Source organism: Semicossyphus pulcher, unplaced genomic scaffold (genome assembly GCF_022749685.1).
Source record: "Semicossyphus pulcher isolate SPU_LCO1_2020_fin unplaced genomic scaffold, fSemPul1.0.p SCAF_3, whole genome shotgun sequence".
Taxonomy (NCBI): Eukaryota; Metazoa; Chordata; class Actinopteri; order Labriformes; family Labridae; genus Semicossyphus; species Semicossyphus pulcher.
The window spans coordinates 29,965,891-29,993,431 of NW_027211704.1; the positions used below are offsets into that span (position 1 = coordinate 29,965,891).

Below are 27,541 nucleotides of genomic sequence, written 5' to 3' on the forward strand. Positions count from 1 at the left end.
TGGTTTTTTTGCTTACTACCTGAATGTATTCATTATAGACTAGCTCTTTGGATAGCTGTTAGCATAGAGACTGTAAAGTCAATTCCTATTAACAATAACACTGTACTCAGAAAGCATATAACATTCATGGTGGCATCGCTAAAGATAATTCCTATGGACAAGATACACAAAGACGGGCTTTAAACAAATGCCTAGGTTAGTCAAATATTATGTAAGGAGTTGAACGGGAAACTTGTTTTCCAAAGTGTTCACAATTTAACAAACAACTTCCTGCAACTTTGACCCACCTTACCTCCTAATTATGCTCGTACAGAATATAGATTTGTTAGACAATTTGTTGTCTAAGCTCTTAGTTTATTAATGAACCATCTTACTGCTTGTGTTTTTTGGCCATTCTGACTGTTCCCATCACTCACACTGGAGAGAACAATGCTATCAGCCAAACCTTAGAAAATGAGACACATTTTTAATACATGTATTCTCCAAACATTTAAACCCCAAACAAATTTATACATGCATATGAAGGAGCAATTTTATGAACACTTCACTCTTACCGTACTTTATCAAACCCAAGCATGAAGCAGATATTCTGTCACACAGACTTGAAAGTGTTTTGATGTGTCCAGATGTTTCTCTTCCCTCTGCTTATGTAAATGTTGCAGCAGAGAGTGGAAGAGGAGACCCTCTGTTTGTGTCCTCTCACTTTGGATGAGCATCAGGATCATTGCTCTGCACACACAGTAGCCCACTGTAGCCACAGCCACTTGACACTTGAGACCATCAGTGTTTGTGTTTGTGTGTGTTTTTTGTGTATATGTGTGTGAGTGAAAGAGGGGAGATGAGATAAGTGGAGTCTGCCGCAGGGTGGGGGATCAGATCAGAGGGTCTTTGTCCAGAGAACTGACATCTGATTGTTCTGATGGGACCAAGAGGCAACAGCATGAACACACGCTGTGCACCCACCCACAAACACACACACACACACACACACGTACATCTACACCAAACAGACACCCACAGATGATAATATGCTGACCTTGTGTGTTCTTGTCTGTCTTTCAGGCTAATATCGGTCAGATGGACACAGCCAAGGACATGTGGAAGATGATCATGGGGAACTTGGCCCTCATCCAGGTAAATGAAACATGTCTTTAGGGGAGAATGATGTGGACTCCAGCGAAATAGAGCATCACTGACCCCGCTTACAACTTTATAAACAAACCAGGTTACAGAGAGAAATCACATTCAGGCAAAATCCTCAAATTCAATCCTCAAACTGTACTTGTACTTAAACTTGGTTTACATTCCATTAGTTGGAAATGAAATTTCTCCCCTATATCCTACTTATTCCTTTGTTTGAATCTTTGAATTTTGCCGAGAGGAGACTTCATTATGAGTGAACACATATTTTCTCGACATGTGCATATGGACATCGGAAATGTAAAGCTGTTTGCCAATTAGGCCCCACTGTTTAAGGGGTAGTGAAGCCCAGATTAGTACAGGATACCGCCTGATGGAGTTGAGACACTGATGGTGGTGATAGAAGGAAGCAGAAGATGAGCTAAATTTATACACTGGACGTGTATTTTCGGGTCGCAGAAGAACAGTGGCATGTTTAAGCTGCAACAGTTTTTGTCAGACTACACGTTTCCCAAAAACAATATGAAAAGGTGAGAGATGGCAGCACCCTTGCGTAACAAATTCTCCACAACAAGGTGTTCAACGCACCTACATTTCCACTTAAATGAACATTTTGCAATGTTTTGTCAGGGCTGCGAGTCCCAGATTTAAAATTTGACTGCAGCAATACGATTGGCCGATTAAGATCCTGTAATAATCCGATTGGTTAACCTAAAAGAATTAAAGGCAATATTTAATTTAGAGATTAGAGAGAGGGAGATAAATAGAGATATATGGAGCAATGTGAATGAAATAGGCATAGGCTATCTGAGTCTTGTTTTGAAGTTTGGAGTTTTCTTTGCACAGCTTCAAGTAATGATGTTTCTTTTCATTCAGTCACAGCCAATTGATCCTGTCCAGGACCTTTATCAAAAACATGCACAGACAATCAGAAAATCAAGTTTAAAAATCAGATTACGGTTTTACATGAGCAGTTTATAAGGCTTCTTTAACAGAAACTGAAAACTCTTGTTCTTCTTGATCCATAGAGCTGATAAAGGAAACTCAGTTTTTTATTTTCTTGACATTTGAGGAATCCAATTAGTGCCAAACTTGGGACCAATCTGGTTTCATAAGTGCACTGTGTTTACAAGCAACACAGCCAGCATTACTTGGCAGATATATAACCCTTGTGTACTGTATGATACTTCTAAGTTTTTAACTTATTGATTGATCTGATTGCTCCTTGGCAATGATAAAGGTGCAAACAGGTGCAACAAAACCTAAGAGTCATGTGGTCATGGAGATGTCAAGCACAGCATGAAAATAACTTACGCCCTCAGGCAAAGAACAGGTGGGACAGGAAATAGCGTGGGAGGGAGACTGCAGACACATTCCTCAGCTTGTAAATTAGCATGTAAGATACTGTACATAAACAAGAAAACTAACAATATATCCAGAATAAGTAAGTCCCACCTGCTCAGTCAAACCAGCTCGTCATGATTTAATACATTACGTTCATGCATACATCCTTTACTTTGAACATTGAACAATATTTCCGGTCTCATCTGGCTCTTCATTTGATCAGTTTGATCAGTCTCTTCTCCTGAGGGTCTGCCGTTTGAAGTGGGCTTGTTGTTATAGAATATTTGTTGAGTCCGTTATTCCTGGAACACTTCAAACCAGTACTGGCTGGGTGCTGACACAACCCCCTATATAGGGTCATTGTGCTCTGACACTGGGTCACAATGTTGCTCCGTTAAATGGGTTATTTTGAACATTCAGACGTCTCACATCTATTAGTTATTTTGGGAGTTGTAAATTGTTGTATCGTGACATTATAAATGACATTTAAGCTCCAAAGACTCTGAAATTGAACAAGGTATTCTTATCTACATTACTTTAATCAAAAGCTTAATGTAAGATATTCATGTGTGTTCAGGTCCAGGCTACGGTGGTGGGGTTCCTGGCCTCCATAGCTGCTGTGATCTTCGGCTGGATCCCAGAGGGACACTTCAAGATGGGCCACGCAGTGCTGCTCTGTGCCTCCAGCGTGGCCACAGCCTTCATCGCCTCTCTGCTGCTAGGTATTTCCACCACACCTGATGTGACAGATAGGCTAATCAATGTAAAAATTACTTGTTTTCAGTCATGTCTGGGTCATAATTGACTCCAGTGCTAAGGTGCTATTTAAGCTTCTGGTCTATTTTGTTGGCAAATCATCATTGAAATGACGATCGTGCAGGTTCAGATCTTAATGTATCACCAAAGTGGGTGCAATTAATCCTGAGGTGGGGCATAAGTGTATGAACAAAATTTCATCTGAAAGTAATTGAGAAATTTAGCTCTTAACCACAAATGGGTTTGAGCCTCATTGTGGGCGGAGGTAAAGTCAAGGGATTACCAAAGCATTGGGACATTCGCTGGGCCCCATGGATGCGAGTACAAAGTATACTGTGATGCCAACTTGACAGAGGAAAACTTTAACCTTTGGTTGGTGCCAGAATAAAAGTCAGAAAATCTGTAAGGTCATTTGGTTCCATCATCTGGGGACCATGATTGTCTGTATCCATTTCCTTTTAATCAATCAAATAATTACCAAAACATTTCTGACAGACAAACATTGCCATCTCTAGAGATGCGCCAGAAAGACCAAAAACTGATCATGCAAAATTTCTGTTGAAACTCTGGTTATAACAAATGTCTGAGGTATGAGGTATAAATACTCTGTAGCTTCACCATTTATAATGTTTTCTAATGGTTTTGCTTCACTCAACAACCCCACTTAACCACATCTTTCTGTGAGAGAAGGTATATCCCGTACTGTCTTTGCCATAAGAGGAAACTGTTGACCAATGAACATGTTTATTTTGTGGTGTCAGAGTATAACCAAACCTGCAGGTATTGTTTTTCAAGCTTTAAATTACCTTATGAAAATAAGATAATATAAGATAAGACACTCCTTTACTGATTCCTAGAGGGGTAATTCAGGACTCCCAATCCATTCTTCTGGAAAATAAAACTTTGGCACACCCTTAAAGTCAACACCCCAGAGCCCTGATACACAGTTACACTGAGCTTCACATATTTCCATTATACATGTGTGAATGTGCCCTCACATATCTTATACGTATACGTATAACTGTGATCCCACAGGCCTCATCATGATTGGTGTGATCATCGCATCCAGAAAAGTGGGCATCAACCCTGACAACGTGGCCACGCCCATCGCTGCTAGCCTGGGAGACCTGATCACTCTGTCCCTGCTAGCAGGTGTCTCTACAGGACTGTACAAGGAACTAGGTATTAAACACACGCTGGTCCGTAAAAATAAGTGACACATTAAATAATCCAATGTTCTGCTCTGTTATGCTTGCTTATTACTGGTCACAAATGTGTTAGACATCCGAGGTTTCAATCTATCTGATGTCTTTGGCCTTTAAAAATCATACAGCTATATCAACATGAGGTCTCTAATGACTAACAAGCAGTAATTCCCTAATTTACAGACATAATCATTTATACACAGCTATTATTTCAGTGAACGCTGATCTCTGATGCTGTGCGTCATCAAAGTTTCAACATTTGTGATGCAGCTTCAAAAGCCTCTAATGTCTTAAGAAAAGGGAGCAGCATGTGTAGAAATGTTTGCGTCTGTCTGCGTTCAGTAAAAAGGATTAAACCCGCCTACACCTAACCTCGCTGTGCTGTTTAGCTTCTAATGTTAGTGCAGTGATAGTGTCTTCACCACCAACAAACCCATGGTTTCTACACCACAGACAGACAGACAAACACCGACACACACAGGAGCTATGTCCTGACCAGACTGTTGAGTAATCCCACTTCGGTGTAACTCACTTTAAATGCCACAGATAGGGGCTATATAAAAACTCTAGGGGCTATTTTCTCTCAAATACACAAAAACAGAGCTGGTGTCTGGGTCCTGTGTACATATGTGGTGTGCCTGCTTAAATGTTGTGTTTGTGGTGGTTGAAGTTGAAATTCATTAGTAACACTGCCTCCTAGAGACAACACAGGGTACTAACTCTCAGTCCAAACAGTGAACTCCTGCTCCAAGCTCAGTGCAGTTCTACTTATTAGTTAAATGTGAAATTTTACCTGGTTATGATTGATTTAAAAATGAAACGAATGCCATCTGAAACTCTTTCTTCTAATACTACTGGGCTCTTATTTTGAGCAATGTTGTTGTTCTATTGGTCCATTACTATTTATATTATCAATGGGCTTATCCTTAGACATATTGGGTTTGGACGGAAATCGGTTGTTTGCTTTGCATCAGCAGTAATTGTAAATGTAAGAAAGATTTTAAGGAATTCTAACCTTGGATGTCCACCAACTGTGCGGTGTTCACAGCAACATCAGAAGTAAATTACTGCTATTAACCCTGCACACCTTCCACATTGCAGGGGGAAATGGTTTAGTCCTAAGTAATGATCTAATTTATGTAAAAGAAATTTACTAAAAACATGAAACACATGCATGTTGTTCTGGTCTCAGAGACCAGTGAGAGCTACACTGAAATGAAAACATGTTGACTAACACCCAGCATTTGCACTTCTGAGTTAGTTAAATATAACATTTTAAATGGATGATAAAATAGAGAAAGATGTTGATTAAACCCTGGAAAAACAGACAAACAGTCAAAGACAAGATAAAGAATGATTTTACCTTATGACACACGCTTTATTTAATAAACAGTGTCCATCAACACAGTCTTACCGTGTGTATCCATCTTCTCTTTTCCCCCTACAGAGTTCAATGACTATGCCAACCCGCTGGTGTGTGCAGTGTTTGTGGCGTTGTGCCCCCTTTGGGTGCTGATAGCCAGAAGGATCCCATCAACCAGAGAGCTCCTCTACTCCGGCTGGGAGCCAGTCATCATCGCTATGGCGATCAGCAGGTAGAGCACACAGAGATCAATTCATCATAAAAACATATTATTATAAAAACTGTTTATTAAAGTAAGACTGTTTATTAAAGTAAGACTGTATTTTATTGTATATTCTATTTACACAATTATTTTCAAATTGTTAACAATTCGACAAATCTCCACCAGTCGTGAAAGAAGTATTCAGATCCTCTACTGAATGTTGGTGTTTCTGTCCTGTGAGACCCATGTTATTCTTAAAAGTCCAATTTTATGAACCCAGAAAAACAGGCCTGTACTCCCCCTTGGATCAGCTGCATTTCCCAGCTAATCCAATGAATTTAAAGTAGTTAATTTATCTTAAGCAGTAGGGGGTTTTTGTTTTACCCATAAAGGAAAACTTAATCCTACAGTTTATCTAAAAAAAGCTCTAATTTGCAATCACCAAATTTGAAATACACAGTTTTAACATTTCAGTTTGTAATACCATTTCTGTCTGCTGAAAACTAAGTAGTAACTACTGCTGGCAGATTCATTTAATTAAGTAAAAAGTACAATATTTGCCTCATAGTATAAAGTTCAAAGAAGCTTAAAATGTAAGTACTAAGATAAAATACTGCCTTGAATTAAATACTTCAGTACTTATATTACCAAAAGTAGTCTGCTTTTTAATTGTCTGATGGATGCTAGTGTATTTTCTCTGTAATGATGATGGGTGATGCTGTGAAGAACAATAATATGAGTTAATCACTCTTGTCTGTCTTTCAGTGTTGGTGGTTTGATCCTCGACAAGACTGTCACCAACCCAAACTTTGCTGGTATGGCTGTTTTCACCCCGGTCATCAACGGTGAGTAACCATAGCCTAAAGGGTGAGATTTGAATGATTCCCTTGGAGAAAATGGTTGGCAAAAGTGCACAGGAAACCCCCACTGATCCAACTTATTGTCATCCACTGTAGTTTTGCACACCAACAAAAGTCCTTAGAATGACTTTGACTAGCATTTTAGAGTTCAAAGGAGAGGGTTGACTCACCTTGATGTATTTAATTTACAGTTAGTCAAATGGAATGAGTCAGATTTTGACGTCTATGCTAGATCAAGTCTATGCTCTCGATCAGTAGTGATATCCTATTCTGAGTCTCTAAACGTTGTCTTCTTTGCTTCTCTTATTTCTACACTTAACATTGACCTTAGGTTCCCTAGCCAGGGTGAAATTCTTCTGAAAACGACTCAACTGACAATGCTAAGAGATTTCAATACGTGCTAGGCTAGATTGCTCGACAGTTTAACTTAAACTAGAGCTAGCTAGCTATTCCAAAGATTGGGAGGCTACCTGTTTAAATGTGACTTGCATTACAGTAATAGTATTATGTTGTACAATAAAACCAGTTTTAGCAGATCTTGCCATCCACCTTGGCCATCTTTACTGTCTGACTGACAGACATTTGCAAAGTCTTACATCACATAATTAAAACTACATCTCTACAGCTACAAAACAAAGGGTGTTTTAGTCATCATTAAAGTTAATAAGACCAAGGTAAGTCTCATAATATATATTGAGATGTGCAAAGTTAAGCATCTCCCAAAGACATTTATTGGTGTAGGCCTTTGTGCGGGGGCTGAGCTCCAGACAGCCTGGCCTAATATAACCCCTGACCACGGCAGACGCTGACAGTAAAAGATATGCGACTAGTTTAGATAGCAGCCAATAATCTTACAAGTATAATATCGTATAAGTACAAGACAAACAGGCAGTGATAAAAAGAGGTTAACATGGATGCCTCATCACTGGAGGCAGGGGGGAAAATACAGAAAACTTGAAGAAACGTGCACGTTGAAACGTACATTTAAAGCTGTTACCATCTCCGCCTGGTTTAATGAACAGATGGAAGTGTCAAATGTGAGTAAACCTTCGTGCAAAGTGATCATCATTTAAAACGGACAGATGGAGGAGGCATATTGCTCTTACATTTTTCTCCCCAATGCCAGCTATTTAGAAATGACAAGAAAGAGAGAGAGGCAAGGTTTTTTGTTTTGCATTGCAAGAATGGAGTTGACATATGGAGAATAAAGTAAAAGTAAGAATATCTACTGTACATAAAAATACATTAGAGGCCAATGAAATCTTTAACTTTATTAAATAACATTAGTTACTCAAGAACTGGAATTTTAATACATGTACCATATTTTTTATTCATTTTTCATCCTGTTTATGTGTTCAGGTGTGGGAGGTAACCTGGTCGCGGTTCAGGCCAGCAGAATCTCCACCTACCTGCACATGAACGGTCTACCCATGGGGGATCCCAACCCCACCCCAAGAAAATGCCCCACACCCTGCACCTCCTTCTTCGGCTCCTGTAAGTTCCAACATTTCTCTCTGGTTTTTATCTCATGAAAACAGATCTCTCCAAGACAGATGTGTTATTAATTTGGATTTGGTGAGGTCACCCACATCTACATTTGGTGATTTATTGACAGCATCTGTCCTTTACAGAGTATTATCTATTTTCTTAACACTAGAATTACATAAGTTACAACCATCATAGCCTTTATTTAAGTTGAATTTTTAAAAGTTCTCTTCTCTTCCAGCTGTGAACTCTCGTTCAGCCCGTGTGCTCTTCCTCCTGGTCGCCCCTGGTCACCTTGTCTTCCTCTACACCATCAACTCCCTGAGGGGGGGCCACACCACCCTGACACCCATCTTCATTACCTTCTACCTGGCTGCTGCACTACTCCAGGTACACACTCTTCATTCTTCTACAGGAGGCTTAAATATGGTGAAAATACAAAACTGGAAAACAACGCACGTAATTGACACCACCACCAAAATGCAGCATTTTGCAGATTACATTTGGAAATTACTCATAAAGCAGGTCGGCACAGTAAACAGGGTCCAAATATTTTACCACAGGCATGGCAGTATGTAAAGTTATTTTCCAGCTTTTCAGCTTTTTAAACTAAAACAATTCCAGTACATTTCTCTGCTATACAGCAAAAAGAGCATAGATAAAGCTATCCTTTCAGAAGTGTTGACAACAGGCCAAAGGAAGTTCACATTTGTTTGACCAGGTTACCCTTTGCATGTAAGAGCTAGCACGGGAGGAGGCTGCAGGTGAAGGATGGTTGACACATAGCTTAGCACTTCATTGTGCTTTCAGAACATGTAGCCTCCCAGCTAGCAGGGAACGTTCCCATAACATTGGCTAACATTACCTACAAGTTCTTATTATGTTTGAAAGAAAACATTATTTCTGTTATAAGCGATATTTTCAGGATGTTTTTGAGGCCTAGGATGTCAGAAGACCTTTTATAAAACATTTGCTCAATGTGACATAAAAACAAAGGTAGAACATGCTTACTGCAACACTCTGAGGATCCTTTCAGGATGTTAGTACGGCCTGAACTATCAGAGCATGATTTATAAAATGTTCCTGAAATGTGATTTGAACATTCTCACTGCCACTTTCTGAAAATGTTTTCAGAGAACGTTCTCCTACTATTAAAAGGAACATTCTGGGAACCAGAACATTACCAGATCATTGCTCATAACATTCTCAGAACATTCTTAGAACAAAAAATTTCTAGTTGGGCTAGCAAGCCTGCAGATTCTGCAACAAGTTACTTTTGATTTTGCTTATTAATTCACGGCCTACATTATGCTGCCCTTGCCAAGAGCCACACACATTCAGATAGATAGATAGATAGATAGATAGATAGATAGATAGATAGAGAGACAGACAGACAGACAGACAGACAGACAGATAGATAGATAGATGCTTTATTGATCCCGTGGGAAATTTAAGCATTCAGAACCCCACTTAAGGAAATTGCCATGTTTTCCTATGAAGATGTGCCGACACTATTGATGATAACCCGAAGGTTGCTAACGTGCACACCTCACAACCTCACAATTATGTTGTGTGGCTTTCTTAATTTCGAAACAGTACCCCCAAAAGTAATCTTCAAGAGGAACCTAAAAGTACATTCTGCTCAAGGGCATCACTTCCCGTTAGAGATGTTCATTAGACCCCCATCCGTACAAGAATAAAAGACACGTGTTCAAATACATCGATGTACCGTAGCTCACATGCAGCCTGGAGAAGCAGATTTCCAGCTATTCCAGATATCCAGGGCTTCTCAATTTCTCTTATTCTTTCCAGCCTCCTTTTGTGTCTCTTAGACATGAGCAAAGACTCTTTGGATCATGTTCAAAAGTTTCCTTCTGCTACCTCTCCCTGCAGGTGATAATCCTTCTGTACCTGGCAGACTGGATGGTCCACTGGATGTGGGGCCGAGGCATGGACCCCGACAACTTCTCCATCCCCTACCTGACCGCTCTGGGTGACCTGCTGGGGACCGGCTTCCTTGCCCTCTGCTTCCACATGCGTTGGTTCATCGGAGACAGAGACTCTAATGTGGGCAACTGAATGCATGGACACGCACAAAAGAAAATTAATTACACACTGTACTATTGCGCACACACAGACAGTGACAAACATCAAATGTATGCCTGAACATTTTCTGAAAGTGGACAACATCTACAATAAAAGGGCTAATCTCCTGTGGGGCTCTAAATGAAGGTACGGTGCACTTGTGGCACGGTAGCATTTCATCTTCAGGATATCAGGACACTGATGCACCATAGCAGCAGTCCAGAGTCTGGACAGGGTGTGAGTTTCACTTTGGAAACACAGGAGGCACACACGTCCACCTAAACCTCTGAACAAAACCCCCTGATGGTTCCAGCCCCACAGACTAAACTTCTCCTCCTTTATTTTACTTAATAACTGAGTCCTACTACATTTGTTATTGTTACACATTGACAATGATTGTTATTGTTGGTAAAAATTGAATTGATATCGGTTCTATGTGCAGGGCCAGTCCTCATTATTTTCAATGGGGATGTTAGCTCTCCTGTTTTTAAAAATCAAGTTTAACACTTGAAACCAAGACGACAAAAGTTAGCAAAAAGTATCTAAACAAGCCTGGAACGCTTAATCACCAAGTGCTTTGTCATATATTCAGAATGAATGCAAATCTAATGTTTCTTATTTCTGATTTCGTAGAATGCATAAAGCTAGACAGAGTTTGAACCTGTAAGAGTTTTACCATAGGTGACTTGACAAAAAATGTCACTAGCTAAACCCCTTTTTTCACAAAAGAAACAGGAATGTAATTCCTAAACTTGGTTCCCCTAAATCAAGGGCTTATGAATTAGGGATATCAGATCTGAGGTCTAATCAGAATCCAACAAATGCTTACGTCTGCCGCCACAACAACGGCTTTACTTGTGACTTTGAAAGCGCCTGAGGGTCGCCAAATAAATAGATATTTAAAAGTTTCTTTTAATTTGGACTGTGTTTTTATTCACACAGAGCCTGTATTTAAGTCCTCAAACTCTCTTCAAGTCCACAAGTATAGAACTACTTCCTTTTTCTGGTCAAATCTACTAATCCCCGTAATGCTATGTCCTGAGTAAGATTTTTCTTAATTTAGCAAATACACAGTCATTTTTAGTACATTAAATGGCTGATATGTCAGCTAGGAATGTGCCAGTACAACACACACATAAAAAAAACAACCTCACGATATGTTGCACCTCAAAATTAGCTTTTTGTTGATGCTAGCTTGTCTTATTTTGCGTGCACTATTTTAGGTGATAATAGCACCAGTCCCCATGTATAAAACCATCGGCCAACTCTTTACTGCAGCAGGGTAGTTGTTGTTAAGTTGCCCAAGCCAGGCTTACAGTAAGTGACAGGAGGTTTAACATGTTGTATTTGGAAACTACCTGCAGAGCTCAGCCAACTGAGTGTCATTGTGTTCCCACATGGTTCAGCGAGAGAAGGTGATTTAGGTTGCTTTAGCCAGGATGTGCTCGTTCAGGTTTAGCTGGTACAGTCTGATTCCAAATGAAAGCTTCTGATTGATGATATTTTGTGTAGATAATCGATATCTTTGACAATTTTAAATTCCAAGCATTTAGATGAGATCAGAAAGAAGCCCAACAAAATTTGTTTGAAGTTAGCTAACATAAGGTCACAGCAGCTAAAGAAGATCTGGCAAACTTATCAAGTATGTTGGAGTTGGTACAAGTCTTCATTCGGCTGTTTTTAGCAAGTGACCTTGACCAGCTACAAAATGTCACAACAGTGCTGACCCCGGAGCAAAAGGAAGTGAGTCCAAAATAAAAGTAGCTATCACGGCTTATTAGCTCTGTCAAACCATGCCCTTTGTCCTCCGTCAGAGGCTGGCCATTGCCAGCTCGTTTTCAGCTAGCTTGCGTGCTTACGTGCTTGCATATTATTAGCATAGGTGCTTGCAAAGAGTCAATCTTCAATGAATTTTGGTGTGCAAATTCACACTTTTCACCGTTTCCAGTGCTAACCTTATAGAGGGGCTGGAGGTAGTGAACACATTAGTCACGTCATCCAGTTTTACACATCTCAGCTCTTATTCTTCTCTTGTCATGCTTAAAAATGTAATTATAACTCATAATAATCACTTTGGTCAGGGAGGAACCTGAGCTTTTGTAAGTGAATGTTGGATAATATTAAATCAAGAGGGCAAAATCTCAGACACATGGCTTGAACATTAGTTTATGCCCTTTCCACCCACACACTGACCTGAGCTGACTTTCTTTGAGTTAAAGAGATTGAAAAAGGAAGTCGTGAGCAATTCTGACAGACTGTATGGAGTACAGGTGGTGGCCCTATGCAGACCAGTGACTTTGGAGAAACCTGCATGTGATGCTTTTTAGACCTCTGTGCTGTTTCAAAGGGGCCAGCAGAATGCATGTGCAGGGCACATAGTGTGAATGTGCAAAACTTGATTATTTTACCTTTTTGGGTCCGATTGATTTTTTTTTTTTATGTGTCAATTATCTGAAAATTGTGATTTTTTTTCTTTTGCTATTCCTTTCCTCTTTTCCCTAATCTTCCCCACTCTTTACAATTTACTGGTCATGAAAGGCAGCAACCCAACAACAACTGTAAAAATGAAGAACTTCCCCACGCTGATCAAATGCACAAAGTACTGTAACCTGCAAAACGGACACCAGAGGGCACCGCAGGGATTCTCTTAACCTCTGTGTCCTCTGGATTCAAACTCACACATTCACCCTGAGGGACGTTTATTTTGTCTTCATTTCTACAGCGTTGTTGTAAAGTTGCATCCCTCCATCTTTTCACTCTGTATCCTCCTGTGCCAGCGTTCTGCCTCTATGTCAATGGATAGTTGTGAATACTTCTATAAGGGGGCAAGTAATGCTTTGTCTATTTATTTTTATAAGCACACAAAGCAAATTGTAAATACTATATTTATTCTTTAAATAAGGTTGTTCATTTTGTCATTTCATTTTTGCTCTGTTTCTTTGCCACGATGTTGTCGTCCTTCTTCTTTTCTCTCGTTTTTTTTCTCTCTCTCTATCTCTACAAATGCCAGTAGAGCTTTTTGGTGCCTGCTGCCATAGAACGGTGGTGAGGCGAATAAATAGTACAGTGCCTAATAGCAGTCTTTACACACCTCACACATGCACACACATCCTGCCTCACATAGGGAAAGCATACTTATAAACATAGAATGGCCTTAACCTGTCAGAGCCAAGCTCAACTCAGAGTAACCAATCAGGAGTTAGGTTTGCCACAGAGTAGCAACTCTTTAAGTAGCTTTGATTAATATAAGATGTACAGTAAATTGATTTTGATGTGTAAGTAATAATGAATTTATATGATGCAGCGGTGGGGAGAAGGGCTGGTGGTGTCAGTTACACTCTTTTAGTCAAAAGGATCTGCAAAATTGAGGACTTACAGGCTGATAAACCTCAGTACTTTGTTTATTACAGGGCATTTGAAAAGTCTGGAGTCATGTATGAAAGATTTTAACAATTAAAAATACTGGAAAACCTGAAAAAACTGCAAGATGACAAAAAGATTTCAGTTGTTTCCTGCTGTATATAAAGAAAACCCAGCCTTTAAAACCCCTCACACCTTCTGCCTTGTTAACCTCAGTGCTCAAACCCTCTTACCCTCTGAACTCACAGGGAACCACACTGACCCTCAGGCCACCAGCCTCCACTTCAACATCGAGCCTTTTGATTCTGACTCTAAACGTCCACCTGTCCCAGTCAGCTCTGCTGCCTCTGAGAAAGTGATGTCAAAACATGTCTTACTGGAGCTGAGGTCTTTGCGTTCTTTGTATGTTCTTCTTGTAAATCTGTGAGGCCTTCTCCCTGCAGGACTTTGTAAATTGCTGGAAATAAAAAACTATATTATTTCATACCAGTAATCTGTCTTATTGTCTTCTGTCAGCCGATACTGCAAATGTGTCTGTGATCTTACAGGATCGAAGCACTAAATTCTCATCTTTCCACTGTACAGATGTTGGTCAGATGTTGGGAATGGAGTTCTTCTAAACTTTAGCTAACCTCGATTTCATTTGTAGAGGTTACACAACATTTAATTGGCTGATGTGCCATATATTAAAGCTTGGTGAGGAGTTTTTCGCTGGTTATGTAACAGACTGAAATTAATTCTGAATACTCTATATGACCTGCAAAAGCAAACCAGACCATCAGCGACAACATTGATTATTTCTATATAGTTATTTTTAATGCCTGAAACTGCTGGTGGGGGGTAGATGTCAGACGAAGCAATTAACTGCACGCTGCCTTTTTTACATTTCCCAGGGCAAAAGTTAAACGTGAGTGATACATATGACTGTTAAAGAAAGCAGGATGAGATTTTTTTGTCAAAGACCAACACTTAAGCATGTACAGGACAAAATCAGCAAAGAGACAAGAGGTACGGCTTTGTGCACAGGGGGCGCCAAAATCAACACAAACCGAAAGTTCCTCACAGGAGCTTCAATCTATTTTAAAGTGATAATCTCGAAGATTTTCATTTAAATAAATGTATGTTAAGTCACTATCTATCGCCGAATGAGGTAACACAATGGTGATTGAGCCTATGGCCCACTGATGAAAGCTTTTGCATTTGCAGTATCATGGACTGGGTGTCTGATGCAACTTTTGCGGAAAATATCACAAGTGGTGCCCAGGTAGTGACGTGTTTTCCAAACAGGCAAACAGTCTAAAAAGGAAAGTGACCGTCAGCGAGGAAAATCAAGAGTTACAACGGTTACAAAAGTCAACCGTGGACGTCACACATGCTTTTAAAGCTATGACGAATCCTTAACTGGAAGAGAAAGTTGATCCCTGTTATCATAAAGGAAAATGAAAGCACCTTCCCCATACACCTGCCTTTTAATAAAAAATAGTATTGATCTTTCTTCATAAAGTTCATCAAGTCCTGTTATGTTAGCTACTGTGAGAGATTTACTGTATGTATCATGGTGTCAGAGCTCGCTGTATCAACTCTTACATAGTTAACAACAAAGGTTTAGATAAACAATATTTATTATATTAAATAGATACTAAATAGAATGTGAAGAGATTAAATATAAGAAATAATAATCATCTTTGAATACAATGAATCAATGGGTGCAAACAAGCCAAAGATAAAGTAGTAAAGTAAAAATAATGAACTAAGTACCACAGCAGACTCTTATCTAACAGGAGATGAGCAGAGGATTAACGCTGCTGGTTTGACACCCCGAAGATGGAACCAGCATTTTCTCTCTGCTTTCTGCTTCTTCATTCTCTCCTCTGTTTCCGAAGAGATCCCTGGAGGACAGCCGGACACAGAGGGCGTCAGCGACCTGCAGGACCTGAGACGGACCTAGATTGAGAAACAGTGAAATAATTTAAGAAACGAGCAACTGTGAAAAATGAATATTTGGACAACTGGAAGATGTTGAACAGACCTACCATCTGCACTTCTGCTGCACACGTCCAAAGTATCCATCACAATCTTCCCCAGGGCTCTGCGGGACACGTTCTACAGAGGGAGGGACACAGAGATGCTTAGGAGTTACAATAAACACAGCAAACATAAAATACTGTAAACTGTCAAGCCACAGTGATATAACTAATGGCAACGGTTTTTGTGATAATGTACGCCTCAACGTGCATTATTCCGTATGTATTATACACAAAAGCTAAAAACACAAATCTTCCCTTTAAAATGTGTTTTTTTAATTATTCCTTTATACAATAATAGATATTGAAGTAATCACCCTAATAGCTTAAACAATAAACCTTCTATAAAATATTACAATCAATAATGCACCTATTTCACTGTGTAACATCACCTGAAAACTGGTCTTGTGTTCTATCAGTGGAAATGCTCTATGCATGTCTGGGATGAAACACTAGATGGCACTGAAGAGGTGTGTGTGTGTGTGTGTGTGTGTGTGTGTGTGTGTGTGTGTGTGTGTGTGTGTGTGTGTGTGTGCGTGTGTGTATGTCCGGGTTTGCATGATATGAGCGTGTGTTATGTGTGGACCTTGTTGCGTAACTGCAGCAGCAGTGTGAGGGCGTCTGCGAGTTTGTCCTCCAGCAAAGACAGACGTGTCTTTTCTTTGTCCTCTTGCCTTTCCCTGTCCTCCGCTTCCTCAGGCCTCTGGCAAACAGCAGGAGGAACAAATGAATACAAAAAAGCTAAATGACTCAGATGACTCAGGAATCACCAGTTTCTCAGGCTTCTTTAAATTCGCTTTAGAAATAAACTGATGTTTTGTATTTAGTAACTTCTAGGTTTCTGGGGCACAACAGTATTAAAATGCATTGTTTTACTTCAAACTTTGCTTTGGTTTGGACACAGACATACATAACAATTAATTCCCTAACATTGAGGTCTTTTACCCCCGGTACTTTAATCAAGTTTCTTGTGAGGTTCTCCAACCTTTTCTTTTTCAAAGGTTTTGTTCTCCTCTTGGTTTAGGCCCTTCCAGCTGCAGTGCTCCCTGCTGTTCTTTAAAGTGCTGATAAGTTTTCTATCATGCGAGTGAGTCTTGGAAGGACGCTGGTGGACCACAGTGTTCTGACATCTGAAAGAAGAAGAAAGAATAATAATTTTGTATTGAATAACAGTGTGCAAAGTGGTGGTGTGTGTTTGTCTGTTAGCTAACCCTTTGCCACAGTCGTGCTGTCGGCTGATGTGCTTCTTCATCTCTGGCGGGCTGCACTGCCCTCCCTCCCTCATCCCCCTGTCCTCCTCCTCTTCATCTGAGGCAGCTCTCCCCTCCACTGCTCTCTGCAGACACTCTGCATCTGCAAAGCAGAGAAGTTGTTACTTTACTTGCTCAATGACGATTCAGTGGTAAATATGAAAAACTGTTCAATCAACATCCCCTTGACAAAATGCTTGTTCACCACTGGAGGGTGAAGTGGAGTTTAGTCGGAAACACACTCCTGTTTCCAACATGCTCAGTGACTCATCAGTTTTCCAGGAACTCACCTGGCTTGCTACAGGTGTTTTCTGCTCCAATTGGGTAAATGTGTTGATGGGCGGGGTCAGGGATGCAGGTGCAGCTGGATCTGAGGGTGGTAAAGGTAGAGGAAAACATACCTCAAATAAATGTCCAATAAACAAATACTGTGGAAGGAGATTCTCTCATTTGTGCATTCAATTGCATTCATGTTTTCCATTCACTGTCCTGGACCTGTCTCATAAAGCATTTATTTTTCCACTCTCCTAGCACAGACTAAAAGAACTAATATAACAAATCCTAGCTTCATTCTTTCTGCCGGCTGCAGCACACAAACACACACAGCCTGCCACACACAAGACAACTGGTTATGTTTCACATTATAGTGCCAGAAGACATGGCAACACGGCCTGGACATATCAGACTACATGTGGAGCCCTGTCATCATCTGCATGAGGTACAAAGCTGATGAGAAGAGAACAAGAGAAAGACTTCTGGAATGGTTAAGGTCAACAACTTCGTTTCGACACATCACTGAATAGTGGAGTGAAGGCAAAAAAACTACAGGATCAAGCCACACACTACAGGATCAAGCTACTTCCAGAGTGATATTCTGTTGTAAATGTCTGCACTTATATAGCGCTTTTTCTTGTCTCCACTCAAAGCACTATGCCAGTCTCCAATCAGGATCTATGCACATTCAAACACTGATGGCTGTGCTTCTGGAGCAATTTGGGGTTCTGTGTCTTGCTCAAGGTAACTCTGACATGTGGCTGTAGCAGTCAGGGATCAAACCGCAAACCTTCAAATTGAGAGACGACCAACTCCACCACTGAGCCACCGACTGACAAGCTTTGAAAGAGACAATGGAAAAGTCTAGGTTTTAGACCTTGATGGTCTTTATTTGTGCAAAACTACAACAGGAAGCTTCAGCAGTCTGAGTCAGACATATCAGGTGAGTATCTACCTAAGTTACAGTCTCTTTTTTATGTGTTGTATTGTCTTTTATCTGTGCTGACACCACAAATGACCTTTATATAAATGTTGCCTTCTGTTTGATGAGTCTTGTCGGGGCTTCATGTAGATTTCATGTGCAGTACTTTCAAAACAGCAACTGATTTTGGTGGCCAACTTAAAGTATTAGCAAATAGCTGTCTGTCTAAACATTAAGCAACTTCTGAGGCAAATATCTGCTTCATATGCTGCTAATTCTAATGTGTCATGTGGCATTAGGTGCTGGCTAGGTAGTGTTCAGGTTTCAGTGGGCAATAATCATAGACTGTGTATGGAAAGTGGACGTAGCCCTGGTAACATCAGCCAATGGTTTGTGGACAAACTTTTTGAAGCCTCAAATTATTGGCCGTCACCATGTTGGTTTTTTTAGGCCAGAAGTGACCATATTTGGACGACAGGGTGAATACACATAGCAACGTCTCTATCCTGGATTACCAGTTGCTGTTGGAGCGTCAATCACAGCGAGCATCCTCTGCTTTAGTGTCCCTTATTCTAAATTGCTCCATGATTTCCTAAATGAACATCATACTGTGTTAAAGAAGACTTGAAACTAATGACTGAGACCATTGTTTACTGAGGTCATAAATCAACTGAGAAGTGGGCTCATTTTCTAATCTGGTTCCATTCTGTTTGCAAAATTGTGGTCGCCCTCTGCTGGTCATTAGAAAGAATGCAGGTTTAAACACTTACACATTGTATTTACTTTTGACACCAAGAGGCTAGGTCCACACATTTTTTTTTTTACAGTCTATGGCTTTGAAAGCTTTTTCACTGAGAGCAGCTGCTTGAAATGAGGCTGATGAGAGCGGTCAGTTTTGGGCTGTTAAATCAAAATAATCCGCTAAAAGATTCCTATAACACTGCGACACAAAAGTATGTCAAAGGTTTATGAGAGCCATTAAAGCACATTCAAACTGTCACCGATGCAATGTGGGTTCAAATGCAGTGAATCATGTCAATGTGGGGGGTTATGAAAATAGTCTTTGCTAACCATTAATACAGGGGTATTTGCTGATAGTTTACCCAGTCTACTTTTTCCCAGCTATCAAACAGAGTGTAGCTTGTGGGTAACTTAATCTCTCAGCTTAAGCGCATTGAATTTCAAATCAGTCGAGCTCTGAGGCAAATGATGTGTAAATGGATGCAGAAACACGCCCGAGCACTTTCCTCCACTCTCTCAGGACCACACACAGTGTTTGTACCTGTACTGGTGTAGCTCAGCCTCCAGCTGGGTGATCCTGGACTGGAGCTGCGGCACTGACTGAGCCTGCTCCTGGATCATCCGAACCCTCTGAAGCCCCAAACTCAGAGCCTCCCTGGCCTCCTCCGCCCGCCTCCTGATGGAGATCATCTGAGATCATCAAACTATTCTTATATTTATCCACTCCTGCATTCAAACTACATCCAGTAAACTTTTTAAACTCCAACCTGATGTGCGTGTTCTCCTTCCTCAGTGCTGAGTCCACCCTCTGAAGTTTGCGCACTTCTTGGTACGCCCACCGCAGCTCCTCTTCCAGACGCTCGTTAAATTTCATAGCCTCCTCCAGCTGCCCATCACGCGAGGAGCGGATCAGCTTCAGCTCCCTGATCAGCGGGTCCCTGATGTCCCGTCTCCTCGCCACCCTCCTGGTACTGTCTCCTGCAGCAACACTGGACTGTCCTTTGATTCTCTGTGTTGGAACCAGTTTTCCCTGTTTGAGGGTGATGGAACTTGTGGGTGATGAGACTGTTGATTTGAACCTGGACGAAGAAGAAAGTGTGCGGCTCTTTTCACGTCGGAGTGCCACCTCCAAGGCCAGGCAGCGAGCATCACTCCCCTGCAGCGCTGAGCGGAGGTCCTCCACCAGCTCCCTCAGAGCTGCTACCTCATCTGGAGGAGAAAGAGAAAGGAGAGGAGAAGCTGTGAAACATGGGGTGAAACCAAAATTAAAGTGAAACTAAATCATAACTCAGCCCAATCATTGCTTTTTGTTATGTTTTTTTTGTCCTCCAGTCTAAATATGATCCACCTAGAAGATGACTGCAACTGTGACTCAGAGACAAATCAGGTCATCCACTAATAGGCAGGTTGGCAGTTAGATCCCCAGCGCCTGCAGTCTGCTTAGTGCAAGTGTCCTTGGGCAAGTTACTGAATCCCAAATCCTTCCCAAAGGCACTGTCATTGGTGTGTGGATGAACGTGAATGACAAGGTTTTGGCTTTTAAACCTACAAGAGTAAAACACAGCTAACACACAGGCATCAGTACGTATCCAACAGAATAATATGTCAAACTGTAGGCAGTGGTGAACAGTAACCAAGTAGGCCTGTGCTTACTCAAGTACTGTATGAGATACAATACTTGTATTTCATGCAACTTTACAGTGCTGTTCTACTAAATATTGTGCCTTTTAAAACTCTACAATTATGAAGTTATTATTCTAAGCTGCTCTTTGTATAAAACAATGACTCTGCTTTTTAAAAAATTACCCTATTTTATGCAAAAGTAAATAAATAAATAACCGGTAAACATTAAAAAGCTTACAGTGATTCCAAATTTTTTGGTTGTGACCTTATAAAAAAAGAAGATCGTGGGTAATCCACTGGACTAAACTAGATAATTTAGGGAGAAATTAGAATGTAATGCTTTGATCAGGTGCAAAAACACAGTGAACACATGAAGGTGGGGAAGCCAAGACAATGAAAAAAGACAAAAAATGAAATAGGTTCAAGTTATTGGTGTGTAATTGCGTACCTCCCTCCCCTCTCTTACCACACAACAATGAGTTAAGACAGAAGTCACATTTTGTATCCAGTACTGTATAGTTGAAAGGTAAACACAGAATAACTTGGACAATTCTCTATAAAAACCCTAAAAATGTGCAATAGCTGTGAAGGTTTTTAACTCTACTCTGGAAGCCCTCTGGTAGCACAGGGAGCATAAACACAACATCACATGGAGCAAATGCATCCTGGAACAGTACCTGACTCGCGGTCCTCTGCGGTGCGTCCTTTAATTGACCTGTTAGATTGTCCATTCTGATCCCCCGTCAGATCAAAACTCACACATTTTCTCCGTCTTGCGCGAGGCCATCGGACTCTTATCTGTCGGTCCACCATCTCAGTGTCCTCGGTAACTGGCAGGCGCCAGGCACACTCCCCGGTGCCTCTCCGCGCGCTGCGCACACGGAAATACCCACAGAGCCGCGAGTGGAAGTCTTTAAAGGGCAACTGGCAGGGCAGCCCAGAACATACATCCCTCAACTCTTCATCATCCTCATCTTTTTCCCCATCTCCGGTTTCTGCTTTTATCGTCCTCTTTACTCTCTCCACCCGGGTGAGTCCCAGAACCGCGCAAAGCTCGGTAAAATCCTCTGCCGACACAGTATCGTCCCGGTTGGGATAGGCCAGGTGGTGGAAGACCTCCTGCAGGTATTGGTCTATTCCAGTGGACAGCACGACGATTTCGTTATCCACGCCAGGATCGGGGCAGTGGTGATGGGCCAGAGCGCTCCTGAGCCACTCACTTTTACGCGCCGCTCTTGGCGAGGGCTGAACGCGAAGCATGGTCAATGCGGTGTGCTCCATGACTGCACATAAAATAGGTGTTGGTTCTTAGATATTATTGAAGTGCTGATCACTTCAATTAGCATCGGATACAATTTCAAACCGGAATTGGGCTGACAAACATCCCGTTCTGGTTTTACGCTGCGTAATTCCTGAGAAACCTCACCTCGGATTCTTTCCTGGCGCATCAACTCAAGCACTGATCCCCTCGGGTGAGAAAAAAAAGTCCCACTGCGCCGACTCCACCCTCTGTGCACACTCTGACCGCATGTGTGTGTGTGTGTGTGTGTGTGTGTGTGAGAGAGAGAGTATGTGTGTGGGACTGTACCAGTGTGTTTCACCGCTTACAGTTATGTATGAAAGGTTTAGTTGTTTGATCTCTATTACAAAAGTGAATATCATATCAAATATTACCAAAACAGTTAATTTTCCTCCACATAAAGAATGGACCAATTCATCCCAGTTTCATTAGTCTGATGTATCTGGTGTCATGTTTTTGGTTGTAAATTTTGTGGCACCTGCCATGCAGTGACAAAAACAAACCACAACAATCCAGTGTGACTCATGGCGAGTTTCAGTTTGCACCTTTAAAGCTACCAGAGTGAGTCTTAAGTGGTCCTGACTCACCACCTGTGTGACAGCAACAACAATACAAGTAAAATGACTCCTGATACTCTTCACCTTCTGACAGTCGCCCACTGTTCTCACTGACATCAGACATATCTTTACTTGGAAGTAAAATGTGAGTTTGTTTCCAGGAAACTGAGCAACTCCCATCGGAAATACCTTTCCCCACCCCGACCACCACATGTCGCACACCTGACAGCCAGAACAAAGAGGGCAGCTAAATTACACTCACCTACGATGAGACCACACCACACAAATTACACATGAATTACACTCCAATGCTGCACTTAACTCGAGTATTACACACTGAAAAAGAATTCAGTATGTAAGAACGGGTGCCAAAACAACTTGTCAATTGATGAAAATAGATTATTCAGACATGTAAGACATAAAATCTTTAGCTTAGGCTTTAGCTTCCTTGTTTAGAAGATTTGCTTCTTCCATGTGTTCAGACTGTAAATTAATTATCTGCCTTTGGATTGCTTCTCTGAGAACAATTAGAAGACGTCCCCTTTGAGTGTGGGATTAGAAATGGGCTTTTTTTTTTGTATTTTATGATATATACAAAAACACAGTATTAAACCAAGGACAAAAAGAGAGCAGAGGCACAAGTAAAAGAATGATTTGCAAATGATACATATTTCAGAAATGGATGTTTGTGTTATTCCCTGTGGTTCCATACTGAACAAAGAATAGCTCAAACATGTAGAGTATAATCCTGCTGAACATAGAAGCTAAAAAAGTACTTGTAGTTATTGCTTACATTTTTCTACTAAACCATATTTTGGAAAGTAACTGACAGATAAATGAAGTGTGACAAAATGCAATTTCAACCCTACACTATAACATTGCAGTTCTTTGTACCACAATACGAGGCATTCAGTACTCACCACTGTAGTAGTAGTAGTAGTCACCACTGTCTGCATTAGAAATTAATGCACATTGTGACTTTCATTCCTAGAGTTGACTGCTAAGGGTAAAAAAAAGGGATATAGTAATTGTGCATGAATGCATTGTGTATTGGGCAGATTATCAAAGAAAGACACACATACCTTTCTCACCACTATTAACAAGCATGGTAAATTATGAAGAGTAAGTTAAAGGGACTTGTCAGTACTGCTGATGATATGAATGTCCATAGTCAAATACTTTGCCATACATTTGCACCTTTGCGTCCCACACACAGATGTCCTGGTTAGCAGATTTGTCATCTGAGCCTACATGAGCTCACAGAAGGAAACCTCAGATATTGTTTAGTCTTTGTTTGGATTTCAGACACTAATCTTAGTACGGCTGAACTGCAGCACTAGCAATGACTCATCTCGGGCTTTTACCTGTGGAAGGGTGTGGGTGTGTACTGTTTCACTATAAGTGCTACTTAAGGCTACAAATATTACTTCCCAAAGATAAACAAATGGATTCTCTCCAACACGTACAAATTGTCTTGCAGACATAAAACGACACTAATAGCCTGCGGCCTGTTTCATGGACATGTGGAAGCATGCAGAGCTTTCTGGTTCAGGTCCTCTGGCTGTGTCTTGGAAACTATGTGTTTCCTCCCAGTCTTCTGAGGAAGAATCAATGATCACTCAGTCAAGTTCAAGGTACGCCCCATAGCCATGGATACAGACATGTATTAGATTTATTTATTGCACAAATGAACTGGTATATTAACTTCAACCAAGTCCACTTGCTCGCTGTGTTCTTACCAAACCTGCATACATAAATACAATGAACACCCACAGTTAGTAAGAAAAGCCCTTTGGTGCTGTTACCTGTCAGCTGTTAACTGTCAAACCTGCAGCCACACATCCCTCACCTGCGGCAGCGGCATCAGTCATCACTTAAAACTTTTTTGATAAAGATAATTCCAGTTTCAGGATGTGAGACCCTCCCTCTCTCCTGACTGCTATGTCTTTAGAATTAAAGCTTTTGTTTCCCCAACAAGATGCATCCTTAAAGAGCACAGGCTTATGTATAATAGGTGTTTTGGTTTGGGTAAATGTGGTATATATGTGTGTGTTGATGCATCTGTGTGGGGTAAATACTAGTTAATGTGCAGCTCAGCACCGTTCCCTCAGTCCTGCTGTCATGGTGCCTCCCTCTGAGAGTCAGGCCTCCAGCTGCCGCCTGCTGCGGGTGAAAGGACCCCATCTGAAAATGAAAGGACAGGCAGCAAAAAGAGGGGGCTGTAAATAAAGGGGGGTACAAGTCTGGAGCTGGGTGTCTGTGTGTGTGTGTGTGTGTGTGTGTGCTCATGCATGCAAGTCCGTGTGTCCTGTTGTTCACCTTTGGGAGGAGGAGTGAGCAGTATCAGTATGGATAGGAGTTGGGTTAGGGTATTGTGTTGGCTGCCATATGCTCCTCTGAGGGTCAACAGAAAAGTACAGCCACACACTCCCTCCATGCACACACACACTCACAGATGCACCACCTCTTTGAAGTGGTGACACTGAGCGATATTCTCTCTCAGTTCACTGAAGGCTCACTGTGGTTTTGCCCTGCAGGGATGTGAAGGTCTCTTAATGTGAGGTCACACATGTTAATCTATTTGTCAGCTTTTGGTTGTCCTCCCACTCCTTTGTTCATACGTGGCCATTTCCTGTCAGGGTATCACATGCAGGCGACCGGAGCAGTACAACCGTAAAGAACAGTCAAATGAAATCAAGCGTCAAAAGTAAGAAAAGTCATGGTGAACAAGAGGAAGGTTTAGTTTTGCTTTTGGTTGATCTTCAACCTTTGGAGATTTTCATGCTCAGGGAATAAGAAGGGAACAATTCGCAATACACTTTGATTTTAATTGTGATTAAAAACAGAAAAAAGTGGAAAAAAGCTGCAAACAAAAAGTCTGGCAAAGGAAAATGGTAAACAAACACGTTGAAAAACTTTAACGTATCTGTGAACTTAATGAACAAGTCCAATGTTCACTCTTGGAGGTCTGTGTTTGGTTTCCACAAACTCCTATGGGGACCTGTGTCTTTAGCTGAGCTATTGCTTATAGCCACTTTACTTATCAGTACAACATAATGCAAAATGAAATTGAAGTAAAGTGTGCTATTCTAAATATCTTTGTTTAGCCGTGGTTAATACATAAGCCTATTTGCTCATTTGGGCTTTGAAGTTTAAGGTTAGAAATTAACCAATGATCATCTGCAGGTTCACAGGATTTTAAGGGTTATAGTTTGTACTTGCAGACTTGGTAGTTTGTATTTGAAGACTTATCTCTTTTCAGAAGTCAATAGCCCTTTTCAAAGCCACTGTATATGACTAAACCTATGCTCCAGCTTTATTTTGTGATTGAACAAACCATCTTTTGTCAGAGGTTTTACGCTTTGAGTACTTTGGTGATCTCCCTACTTTGTATGCCCAGGTGTGGTTATCTAAAGTATCTGGAGCAGGACAATCGCTGACCTAAATCTCTGACAAAACTCTAACTCTGATATGTCAAAGCCAACATGGGGGAAGCTGTTCTCAGGAAAAGGAGAGTGGAAAAAGAAAAAAGAGAAGAATGGAGAATACGGTGTAAGAAAAAGGGGAAAGGCATTGATGGCAAAAGAAACCCTGGCAAACACGGCAACAAAAGCAGAGAGACAGGAGGGCAAGTTGACAGTGTGTCTTGTTTAGAGGAAGCCAAACTTTCCAGTGTTAGAGCAACTTTGAATCTTTAAAACAAAAAAGACTACCATTTTCTGCTTGTCCTATCATTTCAATGAAAACAACATAACTAACAATAACTATGTGTAATGTAAAAAGAGTCACTAACAATGACAAATTCACAGCTCCTTAGCTTTAGCTTCTAATTAGCTTTAGCTTGCTAGTTTAGGTTGTACCATTTGGTTCAGTCTCACTCACAGACATATATAAAAAGATTGATGACATGATAGCTCCCTGAAAGTGAAGCCAAAAGATTTGGAGCTCCCCCTACTGACTGGGTGCAGTAGGTCATAAGCCCCTCCTCCTCCATGTTAACAAAGGTGACAAGGTCAAATAAAAAATAAAAAAAACACGTCAAACAAATTATTCTCAAACCCGGATTCTGTCATGATAGTTATTTATTATCATGTGCAGATTCTTTTTATTACTTATTATAGGCTATAAAAACAGGGCTAACGTGATATTTAACCATGATTGAAATCTGCCTTTCTTGCAGAATTCTTCTGGGAATCTTAACGCTACGTTGAGTAGGGAAGCCAAGAGGAGATCTAACTTTCTGTTTTTGTGTTTTTCAAAGCGACAAAATTAGTTGTTCTGCAGTGGACTGTTCTAACCGGCCTGTGGGATCTAAGGAATCTTTGCAGTTTTTATGTATATTATATCATATTATATCATTATATATTATATTCTATATTTTATATATTCTCCATATACACTTATTGGTCTCACTGCTAGAATCAACCTCTTACCCTCATCAGCAGGCAGAAGTTTTCAGCACAAAAAACCCCTCTACATAACCCACTGTAAACAATTAATTAAGCACCAAAAGACAATATAAAATGCTCTCATGGCTAGTAAAGACAGGCCTAGCAAGCTAAATACCCGAGAGAGACTTACAGAGCTACAGTAAAAGTGGATATAGGACTACAATTCTCCTATGGCTAGAAACGTAATTCCAGTCTGACAAAAACGTTTGCTAATAAAAACTGTTTACACATTAATCAACTTTGTTTGGTAAAGCTGTGTGTTTGTCATGTCCTGAATCTTTCTGGCCCATAGCAAGGTGATTTTTAAAGGAAAGAGCCAGTTGTTATAAAAATGTGATAAATTATATAGTATTTGTTACACTGCGTTCAGTTTATTATTGCTTGTTTACAGTGTTTTTAATATAATGAACCGTGACTGTGGACAGAAAAAGGACAAACAGAAAGTACAGTCCGTCAGAGTCCTTCAGTACCCTAACCCAAATTGTCCAGATGGTCAGACGTCCTTGAGTGACCTTCCACTACATTGTTTTGTAGTAGATCATAAACTCTGCACATTGTTCAGCCACTCAAAGGACATCTGCCAACTAACCCATGTCCTCT

At 40.8% G+C, this 27,541-nt stretch overlaps 2 protein-coding genes across 4 annotated transcripts in view; one reads left to right on the forward strand and one right to left on the reverse strand.

Moving 5' to 3' along the window:
• The window catches only part of slc41a1 (solute carrier family 41 member 1), a 28,515-nt gene extending 14,234 nt beyond the window's left edge, over positions 1-14,281 (forward strand). For both annotated transcript variants that reach the window (XM_069677985.1, XM_069677986.1), the window contains exons 4-11: positions 1,063-1,134; positions 3,062-3,206; positions 4,276-4,422; positions 5,893-6,040; positions 6,776-6,855; positions 8,230-8,364; positions 8,597-8,745; positions 10,249-14,281. In XM_069677985.1, the coding sequence (XP_069534086.1) occupies positions 1,063-1,134; positions 3,062-3,206; positions 4,276-4,422; positions 5,893-6,040; positions 6,776-6,855; positions 8,230-8,364; positions 8,597-8,745; positions 10,249-10,434 (1,062 nt within the window). In that variant the 3' untranslated portion in view covers positions 10,435-14,281. The remainder of the gene's footprint in view (positions 1-1,062; positions 1,135-3,061; positions 3,207-4,275; positions 4,423-5,892; positions 6,041-6,775; positions 6,856-8,229; positions 8,365-8,596; positions 8,746-10,248) is intronic.
• Positions 14,282-14,626: 345 nt separating this feature from the next.
• On the reverse strand, positions 14,627-22,059 carry LOC138606038 (EF-hand and coiled-coil domain-containing protein 1). Of its 2 annotated transcripts, none has more exons than XM_069678498.1 (9): positions 21,311-22,059; positions 19,778-20,219; positions 19,552-19,686; positions 17,365-17,444; positions 17,036-17,171; positions 16,810-16,954; positions 16,411-16,527; positions 15,834-15,903; positions 14,627-15,744 (listed from the first exon to the last, which is right to left on the reverse strand). In XM_069678498.1, exons 1-9 carry the CDS (start codon positions 21,912-21,914, stop codon positions 15,575-15,577), a joined length of 1,899 nt encoding a protein of 632 aa, XP_069534599.1. In that variant the 5' UTR covers positions 21,915-22,059; the 3' UTR covers positions 14,627-15,574. The 2 variants fall into 2 exon arrangements, with proteins under 2 accessions (XP_069534599.1, XP_069534598.1); XM_069678497.1 differs by having other exon boundaries at positions 17,036-17,177.
• Between the last annotated feature and the right edge of the window lie 5,482 nt (positions 22,060-27,541).